Raw genomic sequence first — 22,557 nt, forward strand, 5'->3', positions numbered from 1 at the left:
TTTTTGCAATGCAGAAGGCAGATGTGTCCCACCCTACCTGGCACCCTGTTGTCACCAAGGTGTAAGGGCTGTGAACCTTAGCTCCTAGCTTCCAATACCTCTGTGGACCACTGGGCTCTGGACTTGCATGTCACAGTAGTCAGTAATTTGGAGGGCTTGAAAGAGTCTTTGGGTAGTCCTTTATTTTGCTCTTCTTCTTCTTATTTTTTTTTTTTTTTTTTTTTTTTTTTTTTTTTTTGAGACAACCATTCCCCAGCTTCCTGTGACCATCTTGTGAACATGAATTTTACTGTTAGATTTCCCTGGTTTTATCTAGTGATGTAAATTTTGTGCGGGAACCCTGCATAGCCCTTGTCTTATTTAGTGATCGCAGCAGCCTAAGCAGTAGTTGTAATGATTTTCATTTACTGTTAAGTAAAAAGTCTTAGTCTGATGTTCCAGGAGTCATAGCGGATGAAGTGTGAAGCCAGGACTGTGACACCAAGAATAAAACAAGGCCCAAAGCATGCATATTCTTGGCTGTCGTATCTTCTGTCTTCCTCTTTCTATGCTGGTGTTTTTTGACAGAGTCATTCTCTTTCCTCCTCAGTCACTCTGCCCTGGTGTCTGTCCCTTTGTCTGAGACTATCCTTGTTTCCTGTTGGGTGAGTCACCTCAGTATCTTTCCTACTTCCTAAGAGCAGAGTGTGTCATGGAGCCTCTTCTTCACCCTGGGAAGTAATCCTTGTTGGCTTGCATTCTTGCTCAGGAACCTTCCGGCAGGATCAGCTGGGTTACTGTCTGTCTTGTGCTGTGCTGTCCTGAAGCCACAGGGTTCCCCTCATCTGACAGAATTCAGCAGTTCTCAGCTGCCTTCGTCAGTGATCACCAGGGGTGCTGGGTGTACCCCTGCACCTGGGCTGAGAGAGAAGCCATTTCTAACTCAGCCTGTTTTTAGCATTTTCATCTTAAAATTCTTACATTTCACTCTTATAGACATAACCCTTGGAAGGCATGGGCAAGTGTGAGTTACAGAACAGTGTTTCTCAGAGTGCTCTGTGGAACCCTGGGGGACTCCTGGGATCTAAACATGACTGTCCTAGCAATCCTATGCACGTTGACATCTGTTCTGGGTGCAGAAGCAGTGCTGTGTGGCACCTCTGTGGGGACCCTAGTAGTGGTCAGAGTGCCACACTTGACTGTGCCAGAGCCAGAGCCAGAGCCAGAGCCAGAGCCAGAGCCAGTTTATTCTGCACCACATCATAGAAAATGAAATTTAAGTGCCTTCACTTTAGAACATTCTAGCTCTAGATTAATAGATTAATGCAGTCAAATCTCAAACTTGAATACTGGTTAGTGTCCTGTGTCCAGGAGGAACAGGAATTGCCTCTTCCCGGAAGTGGAGGAAAGCATGTATGCACCTGAGACAAGGGACATTTAATGAACTGATTTCAAAGGGAAAGGGGAGAGGGAGAGGGAGAGACAGAGACAGAGACAGAGACAGAGACAGAGACAGAGAGAGGGAGGAAGGAGAGGGGAGGGAGGGAGGGGAGGGGAGGAGAGAGGAGAGAGGAGAGAGGAGAGAGGAGAGAGGAGAGAGGAGAGAGGAGAGAGGAGAGAGAGAGGAGGAGAGAGAGAGGAGGAGAGAGAGATCATTTATGTGTATGAGTATTTGTCTTCCTGTATGTTGCGTACCATGTGTATGCAGTATCCACAGAGGCCAGGAGAGGGCGCCATATCCTCTGGAGCTGGAGGTGTAAACTCTTGTGAGCCGCCCTGTGGGTGCTGGAAATCTAACCCAGATCCAATGCTGGAGCAGCCAGTGCACTTAACCGCCGAGCCATCTCTCCAAACCTGAAAGTTACATTTTTGTGGAGGAACAATGAACAAGCATGTTGGTATTTGGTCAAAGTTTTCTCAAAAATTAGCACCAGGAACTTGTTGTTTTAAGTGGAACAAGGAGCATTTGTTTGTTCCTCCTTCCGTGTTTGTTACTGTGATAAAATCCCTTCCAAAGAGCAATTCAGGGGAGGAGTGGGTTTTTAGCTCTCAGTTGCAGGTTGCAATAATAATAGTCTTATAATAGTAATATTATTGTGAAAATAGTGTTCATGTACTGTGACAAATGCTCCCGCAGGTGCTCAGGGTGGGGTCTACTCCTGTGGTTTCCCCTACCCTGACTGTCACACTGCCCTGGATTATCTGTTGTTAATATAAGAAGCACTGGCCTGATTTAGGCCCACGCTGTGTGTTTCCCATGCTAGACAGACCTCCCTGAAGTTTCCTCCGTTCCTATCACTGCGACGCCATCAGGCAGCCCTCTGCCTGTAGGCAGCAGTCACCCCTGGTCCTCCAAAGCCCTACGCTCCTTTATCAGTACACTGGGTCTCCAGTGGGATCTGCACATCCGTGCATGGTGCTCTCTAGAAGCAGATTCTGGTATCTTAAGGGCAAGGACCTTATGTCTTTATATTTACAGCTCCGATCGTGTTCACTGTTCTTGAACACGTCTAGCACTTTGATTCTTGCTGATAATATATCGGAGACATTTCTAAGTAAGCACAGCTAAGTTAAACTTTAGACAGGTTTAAAGTTAGTTATCACACATTTCCCTTTGAGGGAGTCTAAATTAAATAGGCATCATTGTATCGGCTTCATGTATTTTCTGGAGTAGAAGGCTTGGCCCGTGGAATAGGATTCAAGTCTGATGCCAGTTTGGAAGGCCATGCCTTGTATGGGGCCGAGATTCACAGAAGCTTCGTTTGTTACTCCCCACACTAAACCCCGTGTTTTCAGTCATGTTTTCCAGGGACAAAGAGAATGAGAAGGCAACGTGCATTTCCTCCTAGGGAGGTGTATGTTGTGAGCAGGTGTGTTGTGTGTAGGTAGACGTTGTGAACAGTTGTGTGTTGAGCACAGTTGTGTGTTATGAGTAGATGAGTTGTGTCAGGTGTGTAAGGAGGCTGCCTTTGCAAGTCTCACCTGGTCTCAGGTGCCTGCGACGTGACTTGGACCATCCCTTCTTTTCCCAGCTGTGTTCTCGGGCTTTCCTTTGCAGCCAATGTTTTCAAGTACGAATCTCCTTGAGTGGGGTATTCCACACCTCAGGAAAACCTCCAGCCCTTCCTGAACCAGGCCAGGTCACGCGGTTCAGCTCTGGGGCTTTGGAGCACTCAGCAAACTCCATCACCCTTTGGAAGGTGAGGTAGAAGCTGCAGAGTTGGTTCTGGTGTTCAGCATGTGTTAAAGTTAGAGGCGGTTGCATGGTATGATGGTGAAGTAGTTTTGAGGTACGAGGGAGGCTTTAGATGTTAAGGAACTATCAGGAAGTTTTGAAATTTGATGACAGCTGGCTGTTGTCCTTCTGTCAGAGGCATCTTGGAGGAAAAGGTCTCTGGCTTGTAGACCCCAAAGCACCAGTATTAGCTGCAAAGGGGACAGGAAACCTCCCCACATTCTAGGAAGCTGAAGGATGAAGGAGCTATCAGAAACATTCAGAGGCTGGTCAGAGAGGGACTGCTAACATTTTCTTTAAAGTATGTTGTGCTGATAGTGTTCCAGAGAACACAGCTTCATTCTCTGTGTAGTCGGAGAACACACCTAACTGTGCATACCACTTGTAAACACACACACACACACACACACACACACACACACACACACACACACACGGCACGTCTTCCAAGGTGCTGTCTTCATGAGGGTGGTTGCAGCATCCTGCCTTAAACAGGGCTTGTCGCCAAGTCCTGAGCTGCTAAATGGTAAGTTCTATGTTCTCCAAGCACAGGCAGCTGCAGAGACTGATGGAAGTTCTGGGAGGAGGGAAACCTAAACAGAAGAGGATTTACTAAGAATTTAAAGCAGTTGAAGGGAGTGTATGAGATGACAGGAGAAGTCCTGGGAGGAAAAGGATGTTCCCAGGATGCAGGGATGCTGAGGGACTCAGGAAGATTACTGACAGCCAGAGGAGGAGCCTGATGATTGACGACATTGGGAATCAAACAAAGGTTGACCTTGAAGTGATAGAGCAGAAGGTTGTGTGTACAAGATGTGACTTGTGGAAAGGAACCTAAAGACAGGCGTGTTCCAGTGTCCCCACCCCGCCGTGTGCTCTGTGTGTGTGTGTGTGTGTGTTTGTGTGTGTGTGTGTGTGTGTGTGTGTGTGTGTTTGTGTTGGGTGGGAATAGGGGACTGATGTCTACAGTTTAAACCTCAAGGGGGCTTTCTGAGCCTGCTCAGTTGGCCTGGTGATAGATTCTGGATCTGCCCCTGGGGAGTCCACTAGTTAGCACAGGAATGGAACTGCGATGGCAGAAAAAGTCTTGGTCGGGTCGTATCACCTGCAGGCCTGGAGGACAGTCACATAGGAAGAGACAGTGTCGAAGTGTGAAGAGAACTTATATTTCCAGTGCCTCCAAAGAAAGCAGGAGGCATTGGAGCTCAGGACGGGGAGTGAAGTGGGGCAGGGATCCTGTGGCTAGTGAAATGGGTGGTTGTCGATCTGTGGAAACACTGAACTCTCTAGAATGGCAGAGCTGAGCCTTTGTTGAGCACAGTCGTGAAGACCCTTGCCTTCCCTCCTGGTAAGACACTGGGAGCTCCATAAGCCTCTGCAGACCACCTCCCCAGAGACCTGGTACCCTACACTGACTGTGGCCTACTTTTCAGTGTTTTGCCCTGGTGTCTAAAACCCTCAGCAGAGGGTCTGGCCTCCAAGAGGTTAGGTAACTGTAAGTCGCCTACTTAGACAAGGGGCCTTGTATGGAAGTAGTCCTTATGAAGCCTCTCCACGCAGCCATACTGTACAGATACAGTGCTGAGCCAGCAAACCATGAGAGGCCCTTCATCTCCCTACTCTGGCAGGGTTGTTGGACTCTGGGTCTGAGCCAGGCCTCACAGGGGCCTTCTGGGTGGTAGTCGTGTCTGGAAGGCTTTGTGGCTTCTTGAAGCTCCTGCTCCCCATAAGGAAGTGCCAGCAAAGAAAACAGCTCAGGCTGTGTGTCTGCTTCCAAGTTCTCAGTTCACATTTCTTTGGTCTAGCATTGCTTAAAAAAAAAAAAAAAAAGGAATGAATTCTTGCTGGAGATGATTGACCAGTGGTCAATGAGACGTGTAGCACATGGGACGGAACCCCAAGATTGTGCAGACATTTGCTCTCTGACCCAGGGATCCCATCCAGACTTCAAGACATACATGAGTGCCATGTATCCTGGCGTGATGCTGACCCTGGTTCCTTAGGCAGGGCCAGTGCTGGGATAGCCCAGCTGCTTCCTGCTGGAGTGGAATAAACCACCCAGGCCTGCTCATCTGTGGTCTCATCTCTTATCCACAGATCCTCTTTTCTTCCCTGGCAGCCGTGAGAATGTCTGTCACTAAATGTATAAACCCTGTGTGTGTGTGTGTGTTCACTCTTTTTTTTTTTTTTTATTGACAACCATGTAGTAAAAGTCAGTGCATCTTTGGTTTTGAACACAGGTTCCTTTGAGAACTACTACTCTGTGGCTTGGAGCGCTTGAACCCACTTTTTCTTGGCCAGCCACAGAAGAGCTGGAGAGAAACGACTGCTACGAGTGCTCTTGTGGCCGTGATGGCTGATGCAGGGCCTGTGTGAGCGCTGCTGTATTAAAGTGTGCAATTCTCCCTCCCCTTATGTACACCCATGCCTTTGTTGTAGTCAAAGCGTGGTCTCTTAGTCACTCGACAAACAAGAGCCTGGAAAGTTGTTGCACGCTGTCCCACACCACTCCTGATCCTGCACAACTTTTAGGAAACACCACACTTTGATTGGAGCATGTGAGATCTTGACTCTGCCCAATCCCCTCACCCCCCACTTGGAACAAGAGCCTTCCAGGCAGGGTGGGCAGCCGTGTTTGGTCGTTCATTTTGTCCCTGCTGTGTCCCACTTTCCCTTTAGCTTTGGGATCCCCAACATTCACTGCACAATGGAGTCATTTTCTTTAGAAAAGACAGCCGTCTGGCTCAGCCTGGTGGTACTTGCCTGCAATCTGAGCTACTCTGGAGGTAGAGGCAGGGGGTTTGCATGTTCAGGATTTCCTGAACCCCAGTGTTGAGTTTAGACCAGTCTGGCAACTTAGTAAGACTCTCTATCAAACAAAAAATATATTAAGAAGCAAGAAATAGATGGAGCTCAGTCAGAGGTAGAATGCTTCCTCGGATGTACAGGACACTGAGTTCAGTTCTCAGCACTGCACACACACGCATACACACACTCATGCACACAGACATATACACACACAAACTCACACACACACATGCACTCATACACATATGCAGGCACATACACACGTACTCATGCACACATACACACACACAAACACACTCACATATACATATACACAAACACACGCATGCACGTACACATATGCAGGCATGCACGCATACACACATGCATGCACACATACACACATACATTCATGCACATATACATACTTTTGCACACACACACTAACATACACATTCATGCTCACACACATACATACATACACTCATACACACACACAAACACACACTCACGAACACATACATACACTCATGCACACATATATACATACACACTCAAGTACACTCAAGTACACACACTCATACACACTCATGCACTCATACACACACAAATGCGCATACTTGTGCACACATGTACTTATGCACACATACAAACACACTCAAGCACACATACATACATAAACACACACATACAAACACACATACACTCAAGCACAAACACATGTAACACATACTTATGCACACATACAAACACACTCATGAACACACACACATAAACACACATACGTTCAAGCACACATACATAAACACACCAACACATACTCACAAACACATACACACACGTACTCACGCACATAATACAGTTATTTTGGCTCTACCCTGTAGTGGGATTTGAAAAGTACCCCAAGTCTCTAATATGCAACCAAACCTGTGCCTTGTTCCTCTGTAGTTTGACACTCATGCAGGTAGAAACTATGTCAGAACTGACTTCAGATCAAAGCTGTCTAGAATACCCAATTTTAGATTTCAGATTTATGGTCATAAAAGATGAGGTCCAGAAGGACCCCCTTCTCTTCAAGGCAGTCAGGGAATGATGCTGGAAGGAGAAGCCTCTGGCTTTAGGGCTGTGGTTTTAGACTGATCTTGCCACAATACGTCTTTCATGCTTGCAGTATAATCATTTTTACGGTGAGAGTCCCAAATAGAATTATTTTATTTTAAATTTACACAGTAAACATTTTAGCAGTGGAAACCATAATTTTATCTTTCTGGGTCAGACGTACCTATGATGTGGTGAGCACACATACAAATGGTATTTCACCTCTGAGGCACAGTGACTCAGGGAGAGGGGCGGCAGTCCTATCTTTGGCCCTTGGTGTCATGAGTCACTGGTAGCTCTGGTCTTGTGCAAAACTTAGGAAGAAATTTCAGATGCCTGGTTTGAAGCAATTTCTGAAAATTGGTCTCTTATTTTCAAATGGAATTATCTTTCAGGCAAGGGTCTTAATTAACAATGACAAGACTCTCCAGAGTAAATTGAAAAAAAAAAAAAAAAAAAAAAAAGCAGAGCTTTAATCTTGGTGTCCATCAGAGCAGGAAGGGAAAGTGGCCGGATCGGCCAAGTTCCCACAATTGACAAATGTGCTGTCAGTGTCGCCGAAGAGGGATCTCATGGTTGGTGGCTGTAGGTCTAAGTGTAGCGCCAAGTGTGACTTGAAAAAGAAGTACAGTAGTGTGTGTGTGTGTGTGTGTGTGTGTGTGTGTGTGTGTGTGTATAGCAGATAAAGGAACTTGAATGGCCATTGCTTGGCTGAGGCCCAGCCCCAGGTCCCTGGTTCTACTGCAACGTGAGACTCATAAGCCTCACAGGGAGCCAGAGCACACTGTGTCTCACCAGGGACATTCTCTTGCTGACACATGGCCTGGCAAAGTGGCCACCCCTTCTTCTATCCTATATTTTTGGAGAGACAGCTGTTCTTCTCACTTTGTTTTTCTGGCCTGCTCCTCTTCTGCCTTTCTGTCCTCCACCTTGACCATTTCAAGCCTCATGCCTCTCGCAGTTCCACAGAAGACTGTGGGTGCTGCTCCTGGGTGACAGCTTTGTGCCTTCGCTCAGCAGGTCTCTGAAAACTCATGGGTCAGCATGGTGGGTGGCTGGATTTGTGACAGTTCTGGGAAGTAGCTTTGGAATTTTATGAATGGAATAGGCAGAGTCACACTGCAAGTTGCCATGTGGGGGACATGAGTCACGCAGGAAGAAGGGGCACGTGATTGGCACTAACACACACATCATTTTCTTTCTGCCAGCTCCTCCCCCCATCTGCTACAGCCCCAGCAGTCCTGTGCAGATTCTAGAAGACCCCACCTACTTCTACCCAGACTTGCAGCTCTATTCTGGGAGGCATGAAGCATCTACTTTGACAGTGGAGGCAAGCGGAGGCCTGAGGGGCAAAAGCGGTAAGTCCTCTTGCTGTTGGAGTGCACGTTGGGAGCACAGAGGATCAGAGCTTCTTCATCTCTTCTGTATTAAGTAATCCCTGTGCCTGTGACTTTAGTTCCCACCACTTTGATTACCCCAGGTCAATGGAATATGGAAGTATTAGTTGAAAAGCGCTAGAAGTAACAGGTCATAAGTCTTAAATACAGTCATGGCCAAATGCTGTCAGATTGGGTCTGTGTTACTATTAGCTGTTCCTGACAATCTTGTATGTGTAATTTGTGTTAATTTTATACAGGTGTATACATAGAGAGAGGGAGGGAGGGAAGGAGAGAGGGAGGGAGAGAGAGAAAGAGAGAGAACACACACACACACTGGCTTGACACTGTCCATGCACATACAGTCTTGGCACTGACTGTCCTTGGCTTCAGGATTCCATGGAGAGTCTTGGAATGTATCCTTGAGGGTAAAGGAGGGGCTACTGTCATTCAGACATTTCTCTATTCTCTAGCCTTAAGTCATCATACTGAGCTAAGAATTGTCTCCTGCTAGAAGATTTATTTTAGTTCATGTTGTCCCATGACGTTAATAAGACCACGTGGGGTTGGGAGAAAGTTTGTCATCCAAGCACTTGGACTGGAGTTGGATCCCAGAATGTTAAACAAGCTGAACGTCACATGCTTGTCACCCCCCAGCACTGGTGAGGTTGAGAGAGACTGGTCCCTGGGACTCACTGGTCTAGTTATTGATCCCCAGGTCCCAGTGAGAGACTATGTCTCAAAAGCACAAGGTGACCTTCTTCTCCAACCTTGGGCTCAGAGAACCTTGGGAAGAGAGGGCGGGAAGAATGTAAGAGCTGGGAAGGAGCAGGAGTGTTGTGAGAGGCTGTTTCCCTGACATGGCTGCTGCACACTTAACTCACGGCAGCCATGGGAAGAACAGAAGACCAAGGTGACAAGATCTGCCAGGATCCCAGCTGGCCAGGCAGCACCGGATCAAAATGGGTTCAAAAATGAAAGGAAGGAAGGTGGAAGGAAGGGAGGGAGGGAGGGAGGGAAAAAGGAGAAAGGGGAAAGGAAGGAGGGAGAGAGGGAGGGTAGGGAGGGAGAGGGTGATGGTGGAAGGGTATGAGTGAGTGGTGCCTGGGGAGTCAGGGAGTGGGTAGTAAATAGGTGGCTCAAATACATCATTTACATGTATGGAATTGTCAAAGAACAAACAAAGAATATTTTATTAGGAGAAATAAGGTGGATAGCTCCTGAGGAACAGCCCCTGAAGTGTGGCCTCCACACATAAAGGTACACCCCCAAACAAACGTGCATACTCACACTCTCCACTGTAAAAAGGACTATTTTGCTCCACTGTGTGACTCCCTTTACGAGAGGGAATCTTCCTGTCTCCGTACACAGAAGCTTCAGAGTTGTTTCATCTGTAGCCAGCTCTTCTAAATTCTAAATCTCAAATTCTAAATGCTTCCCCTGCCTTTTCTCAAGTCCTTTGCCTCTTTCCCCGTCTCCGCTTCCAGTGTTTTTGTTTTTACAAATAAGTCAGAACTCCAGAAGAAATTCAAAACCTTACTGAGATTTCGAACAGTTCTCCAGGGTTGATGTCTTAGGCTGATGGAGAGAGGTGAAGCCATTCCTGAAAGCGTCCCAGATCCTGACACATGTACTCTCCACTTTCCAGTGTAAAGCGAATGCAGTAGTTTTCCTGCCTGTGAAGACCTATTCATTTTGTTATCTAGCTACTTAAATCATTTTTTCTACTGTATTTTTATTTTAGTTTTAGCTAAACTTTTAAAATTTATATTTGGAGACACTTGTTCCCTTAAGTCTTGCAGATCTGTGATTTTGAGGATAAATGCTTTGTCCCCTCTAGACTCAGAACTCCAACACTTACCAGTGTCCTGGACAACAGAAGGTTCCTAGCACATCCTCGCTTGGTGAAGATGTCAGGAAACCTGCGTTTATCTGTGTCTTTCCTTGGCATGTTCATTGTTTATTGCAATTGTTATTGTTTAGTTTCTCCGAGTGTCTCTGGGTAGCCCTGGTTGGCTTGGAACTTACTAGTTTCTGGTACAGGGAGGGAAACAAACATTTTGTGAATTAGAGGCAGAGGAGGTCAGAAGCAAGAGGCTTTTGTTTGGAACTCTCAGTAACTGGTTAGTGGAACCAGCACTTGGGGACAGGAGCATCTGGAAGAGAATTGGACAGGACAGCAGTTTGGTACAGAAAGTAGGGCTTGCTTCTGGCTTCTTACTGTTACCCAGTGTGAAAGATCTTAGTGATAATCAAGAAACCAACAAGACACAGGATACAGGAGTCAGGGAGGGAGGAAGCTGTTAAGTGCCAGCAGCTGCCATTGCAGAGGGGGGTTCTGACTTGGAAGTTGAAGACAAGGGTGGAAATTTTGTTCAGTGGAAGCAAAAGGGGCCTCAGAAAGAGCTTGGGGGAATCCAAACTGGAAGAGGCAGACAGAGGAAGTAAATGGAAGTGGGGTTTCCGAGGCAGTGATTTAGATGGTAAATTGGAAGAACATTCTAAACAGAGAGCAAACAAGGTTGAATGTTCTAGAAAGGTTACAGGTGTAACATGAGAGCTGGAAGACTCAGGTTGGCTTTGGTTACTAATCAGTGTGTGGCGTCTGGAATATGGGGACAGCCGATGTGAGCTGCCTTCTGAGGACAGCTCTGAGAGACGGAAAGGTGTGGTGGAGAGCCATCTTAGAGATCTGGCAGAGGGCTGTGGATGCTGTCTTTGTGACTTTTTTTTTTGTTTTTTGTTTTTTGTTTGTTTTGTTTTTTTTTGTTTTTACGATGTCGGTTTCTGCCACAGTGGTCCTGTTAGGAAAAGGAGATATGGAAAGGTAGATCAAGTCACAGAAGGGACAGAAAAGGGAGGGGAGGGGAGAGCAGAGGCTCAGGAAGTCTGAGAAACACACCCTTGAGGCATTGCAGGATGGGTCAGTGATGACATCTTTGGAACCTGGTCTTTAAATGATGCTCTGATTAGAGTATTAGTCGGTGTCTCCTGGGGACAGCCTGTTAGCTCAGTTCCTGTTTGTCTTTCAGTAGAGGACCCTCTCTCCAGCTTCCACTCCCCAAACTTCCTGAGGACGCCAGAGGTGGAAATGAGAGGTTCTGAGGATGTAGCATCTGGAAGAGTGTTACAGCGGCTGATCCAGGAACAGCTGCGCTATGGCACCCCAACCGAGAACATGAACCTGCTGGCCATTCAGCACCAGGCCACAGGGAGTGCAGGGCCAGCCCACACCACCACCAACTTTTCTTCCACGGAAACCCTCACTCAAGAAGACCCACAAATGGTCTATCAGTCGGCCCGCCAAGAACCGCAGGGTCAAGAGCATCAGGGAGACAATACGGTGATGGAGAAGCAGGTCCGGTCCACACAGCCTCAACAGAACAACGAGGAGCTGCCCACGTACGAGGAGGCTAAGGCCCAGTCCCAGTTCTTCAGGGGACAACAGCAGCAGCAGCAGCAGCAGCAACAACAACAGCAGCAACAGCAGCAGGGACAGGGGCCCCTTGGCCACACTTACTACATGTCTGGAGGTACCAGTCAGAAGTCCCGCACTGAAGGAAGGCCCACAGTGAACCGGGCCAGCAGCGGACAGGCACATAAGGACGAGGCCCTGAAAGAACTAAAGCAGGGCCATGTCCGGTCCCTCAGTGAGAGGATCATGCAGCTGTCGCTGGAGAGGAACGGGGCTAAGCAACACCTCCCCAGCTCGGGAAATGGAAAGAGCTTCAAGGCTGGAGGAGAGCCAACCCCAGCTCAGCCTGCCTGTAAAGCACTGGACCCTCGTGGCCCTCCACCCGAATACCCCTTTAAGTCCAAGCCAATGAAATCTCCAGTCAGCAAGAACCAAGATCACGGTCTTTACTACAGTGACCAGCACCCTGGGGTACTCCATGAGATGGTCAAACCTTACCCGGCACCTCAGCCTGCGAGAACAGAAGTGGCTGTCCTGAGGTATCAGCCACCCCCGGAGTACGGCGTCACCAGGTAACTATCAACCCAGCTTTGCAAAAGCTCAGCCATGTGTTTGGAGTTCTGTGAGGACTGTTAGCGTTTATCAAAACTTTTGTTCATAATACTTAATAAGCCATTTGTGGGCTCAGGTACGTGGAGGAGGGAGGCTTGGAATGGCTTCCATTCTTAGCCGAAGGCAGCTGGGGATGAATATGGTTGATGATTTCTGAGAAGTGTTATTGTTCTCTCTCTCTCTCTCTCTCTCTCTCTCTCTCTCTCTCTCTCTCTCTGTCTCTCTCTCTCTCTCTCCCTCTCTGTGTGTGTGTGTGTGTGTGTGTGTGTGTGTGTGTGTGTGTGTGTGTGATAGGTGCCTGTGGAGACTGCAGGAAAATGTCTACTGTCTTGAGTGCTATTCCTTTGGTACCATCCACCTTTTTGAGTTGCTTTTTAGGCAGGGTCTATCCAGAACCCACCCAGACTTAGGCTTGCTGGCTAGGCAGTTCAGGGACCTGCATGTCTCTGCCTCACCAGCACAAGCGTGTGCCACTACAACCAGCTTTCTTAAAGTGAGCTCTGAGTATTGAACTGGGGTCTTTGTGCTTGTAAGGCAAGCACTTCACTGACTGAGCCACCTCTCCTGCCACAAAGTTGTTTCGTTGTCTTTTCTGTTATATTAATAGACCTGTTCCCTCTCTCCTCTCCATTCCTCTTCCTACCTCTGTCCTTCCTTCTGTTTATTGAGACAGGTCTTACTAGGTATAGTAAGCCTGTGCTGGTCTTCAACTCATGAGCCTCTTGCCTCTGCCTCTCAAAGCTGGGACTCTAGGCATGCACTGTGACAAAAACACACGTTTTTTAGAAAGAAGAAGAAATACTCTAGATGCTAGAATGTAGGTATTGACAAGACCATGGAACTCCTTTAGTCCCAGCTCGATCAGTAGTTATGAAGGTGAAGCATGGAGATTTGAGCAGGCATCCAGAGCTTGCAGCCGAGCAGCAAGGCCTGGCCTCCAGCTCCCAGCTTCTCCATCTTTCATTCTAATTCGTCTTCCTGCCTTGTAGTGTAAGTGTGCTTTCTGATTGATGGGCAAGTTCAGCATTTCTTCCTGTGTGTGCCTTCTGTGCAGCCTTGGTCCACAGATACAAGTATGGTCCCTCCCCCAAGGGTCCCTAAAGCATTGTCTTTGGGGAAACCAGTATCAGAACACATCACCGCCGTTCAGTGTGATGTTTAGGGCAGAGATATGTCAAAAGAACCAGGCTATTGGATAGGATAGAAAGGTTCAGAATCTCAAGATTAAGAAAGCTTCCCAGGCTGCCTCTGCTCCAGCCTGGTCTACAGAGAGAGTCCCAGGACAGCCAGGGCTACACAGAGAAACCCTGTCTCAAAAAATTGATCAAACAAACAAACGAACAAACAGGAAAGATTCTGAGAGAAGGCAACACCAACTGAAGTCTCAAATGATTAATAAAAGTGGGTATAGGGAGGCAGAAGGCCGTCTCCAGAGGCAGGAAAGCCCTGAGAATTTGTCTGGACTGCAGAGCAATGGTGTACAGCCCAGGTGCTTAGGTGTAGTGCGATGAGACAGAGGATGTGTTTGAACAGGAACGTTGTGCACAATGTTGTAGATCTCTCATAGTTACCCTAAGGAGTTTAGCATTTACCTTAAGGAGTGAGAAGCCTGGTGTTCTCAAGCAGAGACTACATGTTGGTATTTAGTAACTAGATTCACTGGTGGTGTGGGATGGGTTATACTGGGAGACTCGGGGTTTGCGAGGCCTTTCGGGAAGGATTCAGTACTTCAGAGAACTGGGTGTCCAGGTGGAGACAGCAATAGAGGAGAGACATCTATTAAGAGAGGCAGGGAAATAGAACTGAGAGGATTCTGTGATTGGTTAGACCGCTGAGGAGCAGGGGCATGTGTTTGAGGCAGTTGGATACATAGCCTCTGGAGAGAATGTGGGAGTGGCCAGCTTGGAGGGTACTCGGCTTATGAGGGAAGAGCACGGCACTGAGAAGACAGGTGTCTCCTGCTATTATTGGATGTGTCATCATCATAGAGTGTTTGTCTGTGTCTAAATTGAATAAGCTGGAGCTCCTGATATGACCCCCACAGTGGCTGGGTGGAGGCTTCGCTGTTCACCTGCTGGGAAGGTGCTGGATGGCGACCTCCTCCTCCTCAGCTCTGACACGTTTGACACGAAGTAGACTTTATAGTCATCTTTCTGTTGCTGTAATCACATTTCTGGTGAAAAGAAACATGTAGGAGGAATTATTTGTTTTGGCTCATGCTTTGAGAACATGGCATCTGTCACGGCCGGGACGGCAAAATGGAGTTCAGAAGCTGGGGGACTGACTGGACCTTGGTACACCTTACATCTCTGTGTACCAGGATGAAGAGGCCCTGGGGGGATGTCAGCACTCATCTGATTTTCTCCTTCCATCCCTTTTTTATTCAATCTGGGAATGTGTTGCCATTCACATTCCATGGGTCTTCCCTCTGCAGTTAAACTTCTGGAAACACCCTCACCTCACGAACATGCCCAGATAGATATGTGTCTTTTAGGTGAGTCCAAATGTAGTCTAAATGAAGATGAGCCATCTCAGTGTCAAATGCCAGTTCTAAAGCATCCTGGCCATCCCAAGCCCTCATGAGTAGCAGAGTGTGTTGCATTCTTCCTAGCATGAGCTTAACCTGACTCTGCAATGGCACCCAGCAACTCCCCTACTTTATACCAAGGGAGACTGTTCACCTCAAACGCTGCCACACCTCTGGTGTTTGTGTCACATTGTCATTTCATAGATCATCTCAAACATTTCTCTCAGCCTCTGGAAGATCCTGATCATGATGGGAAATCTTTCCAAATGAAGTTTCCTTCTTCCTTGCTGGCTCACAGTTTTTATGGTTCTTGATTTATCTCTCTGTTTTACCTGCATGTATGTCTGTGCACTGCTTCAGTGTTTGATGCCCCTGGAAGCCAGAAGAGGGTGTCAGATTCTCTGGAACTGGGGTTACAGACAGCTGTGGGTTACTGTATGGGTGCTGGAATTTACATGCCCATCAAAATGTCTTAGAAGATGTAACAGGCAGGCCATTGTGACTGGCCCCAGGGCTATAAGGCCGCTCGGTGAGCACAGCCGTGGTGAGCCAGCCTGGCTCCAGCAGTACAGCCTTTGGTCAGCTAGGTAAACAAACTAGTCTTCACACAGCCTGCTCCAGACATGGTTAGCAGAGTCTGGAATCTAGGGTTTGAACCTGAGACTCAGGGGTGTGTGGTGTTATATACACCATCCAAGAGACAAGCAATGCTTCTCAGAATCTAACCGAGCTGTTCCCTTCTCTGGTGCTTAAGATAGTTGCATGCTTGCCACTAATAGTGATAATTTAGGAAGCTAGAGGCTATTTGGTGCACACTATGTATGTGGCAACATAGACTCCAGGATCAGGATGGACCCTGACTGAGGTCCCTTGCCTGTCTTTCTGCCTGATGCTAAAGAGGCCCTGCTTAGGATCTAATGGATACCCAGCAATTTGACCCCACCCATTACCCTTTGAGACTTGGCTCTCTCTTGCCTAGAGACGAGTCTGAAGAAAATGCAGAATAAGTGCAGGCTTTGGGATGAGAGAGGGGGTGTGACTCCCAGTCGCTCAGAGCTTTTTGCCTGCTCTGGTTGTTGGATGGTATCCCCTTTAACAAACCCTGTGTAAACTGGTGAGAGCAGCCACTGGCCCAGGCATAGCTGATCTGCAGCATCATGGCCCCTTCTGTGAGTAAGCTCGAGTGGGAAGTGCTGAGAACTGGCCCTGGGGCAGCTCCAAGGATGGCTTCTGGTCTTCCTCTGCACCAGTCTGCTTTGTCTTCATCTGGAATTGAATGTGGGTCACCATGAGGACAACACGAGACTTGGGCTGTTCTTGTTGAGGACGGTGACTCCCTCCACCCCCAAAGCAAACGTTTGTTATTAATTCTGACTCACTCTGTGGTGACTTGGCTTGTGTAGTGTGCACTGCTGATGGCAATGAAGGCACCAGTGAATTCCAGGGATGGTTGGATTTCTCTACTAGAGCGGTTTGGAGTATATTAGTCAAGATGCAGTCTTTTCTTTTCCAAAGAACTCTATGTTAGAAATTAAAATGAAAATGAAAAACTGGAACTGCTAATAATTTCATATTGATCTCCCATTTCCCAGCTAACCACTAACATGGTGAAACAAGGGATTTACTCGCTAGATGGTATCAATCTTGCTCTTATAATTTATATACTTTAATCAGGATCGTGTATAAAATAAGACTAAAATCTGATTTTCTCTAATGCCTGATGGAGTTTTCCATTACAGATGCTTGACACGCAGCTGCCCTGCATGTGATCATGGAGCGCTGTAACAGGGACTTTGCCAAGGATTTACTGTGTGCAGATATTTAGTGTGGGTTATGTTCCTTAATGTTTACAACCATTTTAAGAAATGGGGACTGAGGAGATGGTGACTCTCTGGGAACATGGCAAATGGTATTCCATGGAGGAGGGAAAGCCAGGTGGGAGGAGAGCTCAGGACCATATGTGACCAATGAACAAGTACAACAGTGTAACCCGAGCAAGAACAGGTTATCAGGAGCAAGTGTAGAGGCATGCGGAAACAGCCGGTACGACTATGGGCCAGGGCCATCTTTGGCAAGTGATGTTTTACAAGATGATAGAAATAGCTGGAAAAAGAGGGGAAATTTGGGGAGTGTGTGCTTCCAAAATGGTGAATTAGGATTTATAGTTCATATAGTCATGAAAATGAACCAAAACTTGGAATTAGTGGGTAAACCAGACCCATGGCTGCTTCCTTAAGACTATGAGTTTCCCTTAGTGAAAATGTAGCCTCATTTATTTGAGTTCAACTGTATACGCTGAACTTATTGTCAGGACTCAGAGGAGTGTCAGCCAGATTTGGTGGTGTGCACCTGTAATTCTAGCACTTGGAGATAGAGGAAGCAGGGTCATCCTTGGCTACCTAGCAAGTTCAAGATAGCCAAGGTTATATTAGACCCTTCTGAGAGAGAGAGAGAGAGAGAGAGAGAGAGAGAGAGAGAGAGAGAGAGAGAAGAAAAGAGAGGGGGGAGAGAGGAGAGGAAGGGAGAGGAAGGGAGAGGAGAGGTGAGAGGAGAGAGAGGGAGGGAGAGAAGAGAGCAAAAGAGGAGGGGAGAGGAAAGGGAGGGAGGGAGGGAGGGAGGGGGAGAAGAAGAGAGAGATTTCAGTAATGCCCACAGCCCACAGCATTTAGGCAATACGTTAAGTGTCCTGCCTCGTGTGTCCTGAGAAATAACTCTGTGGTGTGGGAATTTTAAAGAGCTCGGGTCAAGTTCAGGTCACTTTCCCAGGAAACCTGACACAGCCCCAGCTGCAATGCATAGCAGGGCAACTTCTTTAAACAGATAGGCCGTGAGACCCACCCACATAGCAGGGATTCTGAATTCAGTTAACACGAGAGTCGAGAGTCGTGTTTTAACTTGAGCATTTATGAGACCCATGGTTGTTTGCAGGACCAACAGGTGGAGACTTCTGCTTCTTCAGTTTGCAGAGCCTCAGTTTCCTTTCCTGTCTGTTTATTTAGTGTATTTTTGAGAGAGTTCTTGTCCTGTTGCCTAGCTTGGCCTTGATCGACTAGGCTCAAGCAGTCCTGCCTTAAGTAGCTGGGACTAGGGCTTGTGTCACGCCCCCTTCCCCAGTCTGTGTTTTTCCTACAACCAACAGTGTTATTTCCTTACATAATTATAACATGTTTACTGTAGCAATTACATTTGTGTGTATGTATGTTTATCCTTCTAGTTTATCCCCCAAAGAAAGAAAATACTGACTTTCTCCAGCTTCCTTTTCAAATACAGCATGTATTAAACACTCCTTTAAAACACCGTTGCTTTAAGGATCGGAAAGTTTTAAGAAAATACTGTGTCACAAGGCACACAGTTTAAAAGAATGACTTTCTCTTTTTTAGTTATTTTCTCCTCACCCTGACCAGATAACTGAGAAGAAAAACTTAGGGAAGGACGGGTTTATTTTCTGCTCCTGGTTTAAGAAGGAGACATCATGGTGGGGGAGGTGTGGCTTCCAGCGTGTGCGTGGTCACGTGTGCGTGGTCACGAGTGCCGTGAGGAAGCAGAGAGAGATGAACATGGGTGTTTGGTTGTACCTTTTATTCCTTTTATTCAGTCTGGGGTCTAGACAGTGCAGCCTGCATTCAGCATGGGTCTCTTGTTAATTAAACCACTCTGGAAACGTCCTCATAGACACACACACACAATGGCCTGTCTCCTAGGTGACTCCAAATCCAGTCAAGTTGACAATGAGGAAGAACTGTAATATGAATTTTTTTTTAAGCTATATATATCCTATAAAAAATAGCAAAACAAAAAGAAAGAAAGAAGGAAACAAACAAACAGCCATAGTTTCCCTAGCTGGAGATGGTCACCTTTAGTATCTTCAATGGCTCAAGGCCAGCTTGGGCCATATATAGTATGATTCTCTTTCATAATAAATTAAACCCAAGTAGAGTGCCAAGATTACTCATGAAAAATTAAAAACACATTGCATAAAGGCTTGTTGCACTGACTTATTCACAGATTTACTCAGAACTTGTTTCAATTTTTTATTTCTGTTCATGTTTACGTTGGAGAATGAATATTTGGTGTTTTAACTTTCTCTTTTGTAAATTATTTAATCACATCCTTCATCTGTTTACACACTGATCTTTATTTCCTGTCGTCTTTCACCACGTGTTTGTCAATGAGATACACCATGTTTTGTAATGACTGACCTGTAGATACATATAGAGCCTAGTGTACAGAATGTAGCCTGCAGTTCCCACTCTGCCTGTGTGTGGTCTGGGGCCACGTGGGGACAGCTGTGTGTTTACATAAGTTCTCTAATACCACTGAATTCTGGAATTGCCCACAAAGCCTATTGACTTGAATTGTATCTTCTGACTTCTGTACATGTGCCGTGATGGACATACATGTCCATGCATGCCTATGCACACATACATACGTAGGCACATATACATAATCAATAAAAATGTAATAGAAGCTGGGTGGTGGTGGTGCACTGCTTTAATCCCAGCATTTGGGAAGCAGAGACAGGCAGATATCTCTTTTGAGTTCAGGGCTAACCTGGTCTACCAAGTGAGTTCCATGACAGCCAGGGTTCCATAGTGAAACTCTGTCTCACAAAACAAAACACAAAAAAACTAAACGAGAACAGAATGTAAGTACTGTATGGGCATGTGTGTAATGTAAAACTTTCCAGCAGTTCCTTTCATAACTTTTTTTTTAATTTAAAACTCTATTAATTTCAACTTATTAGTTTGCAACATAACATACTGGAATAGCTAAACTTTATAGAGTATTCATCTGATTTCTTTTCATGGTTAAGAACTAGTTTAATTGAACTAATTTTGAGAAGCTGGGATTTGTAATTTAGAGGCCGGTCAATCCCTTTGTACATCCTGCTTTGGACAATAATTATTGTTTTGGTTTTTGCATTTTGACAATTATTTTTAACACCTTTCTATTTTTACTATTATGTGTGTGGTGTGTGTATGTGTCTCTCTGTGTGTATGTATGTGTGTGTGTGTGGTGTATATGTGCGCATGTCTGTATTGTTGTGTCTGTGTGGTGTGTGTCTGTGTATGTGTGTCTGTGTATAGTGTGTGTGAATGTGTGGTTTGTAGTATGTGGTATCTCTGTCTCTGTGTCTGTCCATCTCTGTCTCTCTGTCTCTCTGTCTCTCTGTCTCTCTGTCTCTCTGTGTGTGTGTGTGTGTGTGTGTGTGTGTGTGTCCCACAGAGACTAGATCCCCTGGAACTGGAGTTACAGACAGATATGAGACACCCAGTGTGGGTGCAGTGTGGGTGCAGTGTGGGTGCAGTGTGGGTGCAGTGTGGGTGCAGTGTGGGTGCAGTGTGGGTGCAGTGTGGGTGCAGTGTGGGTGCAGTGTGGGTGCTGGAAACCAAACTTTGGTCCTCTGCAAGAGCAGAATCTGATCTTAAACACTGAACCACCTTTCCAGGGCCCTTTTAAAATACTGAAAGATACATATGAAATTTATTTAGATGTCTATTTGCTAAAATAGATTCGCCTAAAACATTTAAGAGACATTTTTGTGTTAAGGGGGTCACCCAGTAATATGCTTTACTGTACAACTTGAAAATCTGAGTTTGGATCACTAGAACTTGACATGATAGGGCCTAGCTGTAACCCTAGCTCTGGGTGGATGAGGCAGGAGGATTCTTGAAGCAGCCAGCTAGCTGTGCTGAATCTGTATTTCAGGTTCATTGGAAGACTGTCTCAAGAAATGAAGACAGAGGGTGATTCAGAAAGGACACCTGGCATGTGTATGGCCTCTACACACATGCACACAAGTCTGCACGCACACGCCCTCACTGACAATAGGTACACAGCACTTAGACATGCGCCCAAAGTCCATACAGCATAATTTTCACCCTCTTTAGTCAATCCAGGTATTGAAAATAGTATCTTTCTGCAAGTACTTAAGATAAAAACCATCCAGATGTTTTCTTTCTCATTTCAACTTTACACTCTGATGTCTCTACCCAGAGTACATGTAAGTGCTTGGCAGCCTCTGTTTCTGTTTTGGATGGACACACAAGAGTGAGATCTGAGGGTAACGGGGTTCCTAATGTGTCTGTGGCACCCTGAGCTGTTCAGGCTCTTTGCCTGCATTCTGTGGTGCTGACTGAGGGGCTCTGGTGTGGTGGGCAGTGTTTGTAACTTTGTACAGAATGTCAGATCTCTGGTTTGTCCTGCAAATCCTGGGAGCTTAGTTTGCATACTTATGAAATGGGAAGAGTGGATGCCCAGGTTGGTGAATCAATGTTACTCATGACACACCTATTTGCAGGTAGAATGTAAAAAACGTATTTAAATATGATTAAAGACTGGTGTATGTTGAGAGGAACAAATGTTACTAACAGCCTATTTTCCCAAACTGAGTAACACCTTTAGTCCAGCTTTGTGCCCTCCCCAAACAGAAGGGTAGAGTCACTGTGACCATGATTACTATGTTACTATGTTACCATGATTTCATAGTCTAAGTCAGTCTGATTGGCAGGGGGTATCTCCTTCATCACATACTGTCAAAGAATTGTCTCTTCTTTGAAGAGCAATCAAGCAAATAGAACCAACTTGGTCTCAGAGTTGGGGATTAAATCAGTTAACAGAAATGATGAGTCTCAAGTCACTATGAGTCACAAGCTTCTATCCTTGAAAAGCTGCGCACTAATTATTAGCTAGAAGAAAAGGCATGGGATATTAAGGAATAGTAAAGTGTAAATTGGAGAGCAGAGATAGCATAAAGCACAGTGTCAGGTTGTCGGGTGATTAAGACGACGTTGGAAGCTCAGAGGGGAGAGTTAGGTTCTAGGCCTGGGAAAATGACCCAGGCCATCACTGACAGAGCCGTCTGCTCCAGCATTTCTCAGGACATCACTCTCTAGATCATGCAGCTCCTGTTTCTTACCTGATTGATCATGGCTTCGGTGATGAGAGGTTTTTAATTTCAATTCTTATTCAGATGTGTTAAGGAAAACCCGTCTGTTAGATGGAAGCAGTTAACACTTGGGGTATTTTAAGGCTCTCTTGGTCATTTAAGAAGCTGGACCTGCCTGACCTTCTAAGCATGTATTCTTTTGGGACTAGGCCAGCCGTGCCTGCTTTTACCCTTGCGGCCGCTTGGTAAAGTGAGAAAGTGTCTACCCGGCAGACAGTGTAGCCCCTTGGAGAATGTGGGGTGGATACTCTCTCTACAAAGCCATACATCCAACTCTTTTGGATGTTCCATCTCTTGTATTTTGGAGGTTGCCTTCTGTGCTCTTGTTTTTACTCTAAATAGACAAATAGTGATATGTAGTGTGTGTGTGTGTGTGTGTGTGTGTGTGTGTGTGTGTGTGTGTAGGGGTATGTAGGGGTATGTCACACACATGTGCGCAGTGACACATATGTCATGGTGTATATGTGAGGAGCAGAAGTCAGCTTGTGGGAGTTGATTGTCTGCTTCTACCATGTAGAACATACCCAGGTCTTCAGCCTTGGTGGTGGGGCGCCTGTACCCACTGAGCCATCTCACCTG

General features: G+C 46.3%; 1 protein-coding gene across 8 annotated transcripts in view; it reads left to right on the forward strand.

Annotated features, from left to right (window-relative positions):
- Positions 1–22,557, forward strand: part of Amotl1 (angiomotin like 1) — a 111,174-nt gene that overhangs the window by 57,741 nt on the left and 30,876 nt on the right. For 5 of the 8 annotated variants that reach the window (XM_076926046.1, XM_076926049.1, XM_076926048.1 and 2 more), the window contains 2 exons: positions 8,308–8,457; positions 11,508–12,462. In XM_076926046.1, coding sequence (XP_076782161.1) covers positions 8,308–8,457; positions 11,508–12,462 — 1,105 coding nt within the window. Of the gene's footprint in view, positions 1–7,910; positions 8,120–8,307; positions 8,458–11,507; positions 12,463–22,557 lie in introns of those variants that run through there. The other 3 variants (XM_076926043.1, XM_076926045.1, XM_076926050.1) reach the window with 3 other exon arrangements.

This window comes from Arvicanthis niloticus, chromosome 27 (assembly GCF_011762505.2).
Source record: "Arvicanthis niloticus isolate mArvNil1 chromosome 27, mArvNil1.pat.X, whole genome shotgun sequence".
NCBI classification, from domain to species: domain Eukaryota; kingdom Metazoa; phylum Chordata; class Mammalia; order Rodentia; family Muridae; genus Arvicanthis; species Arvicanthis niloticus.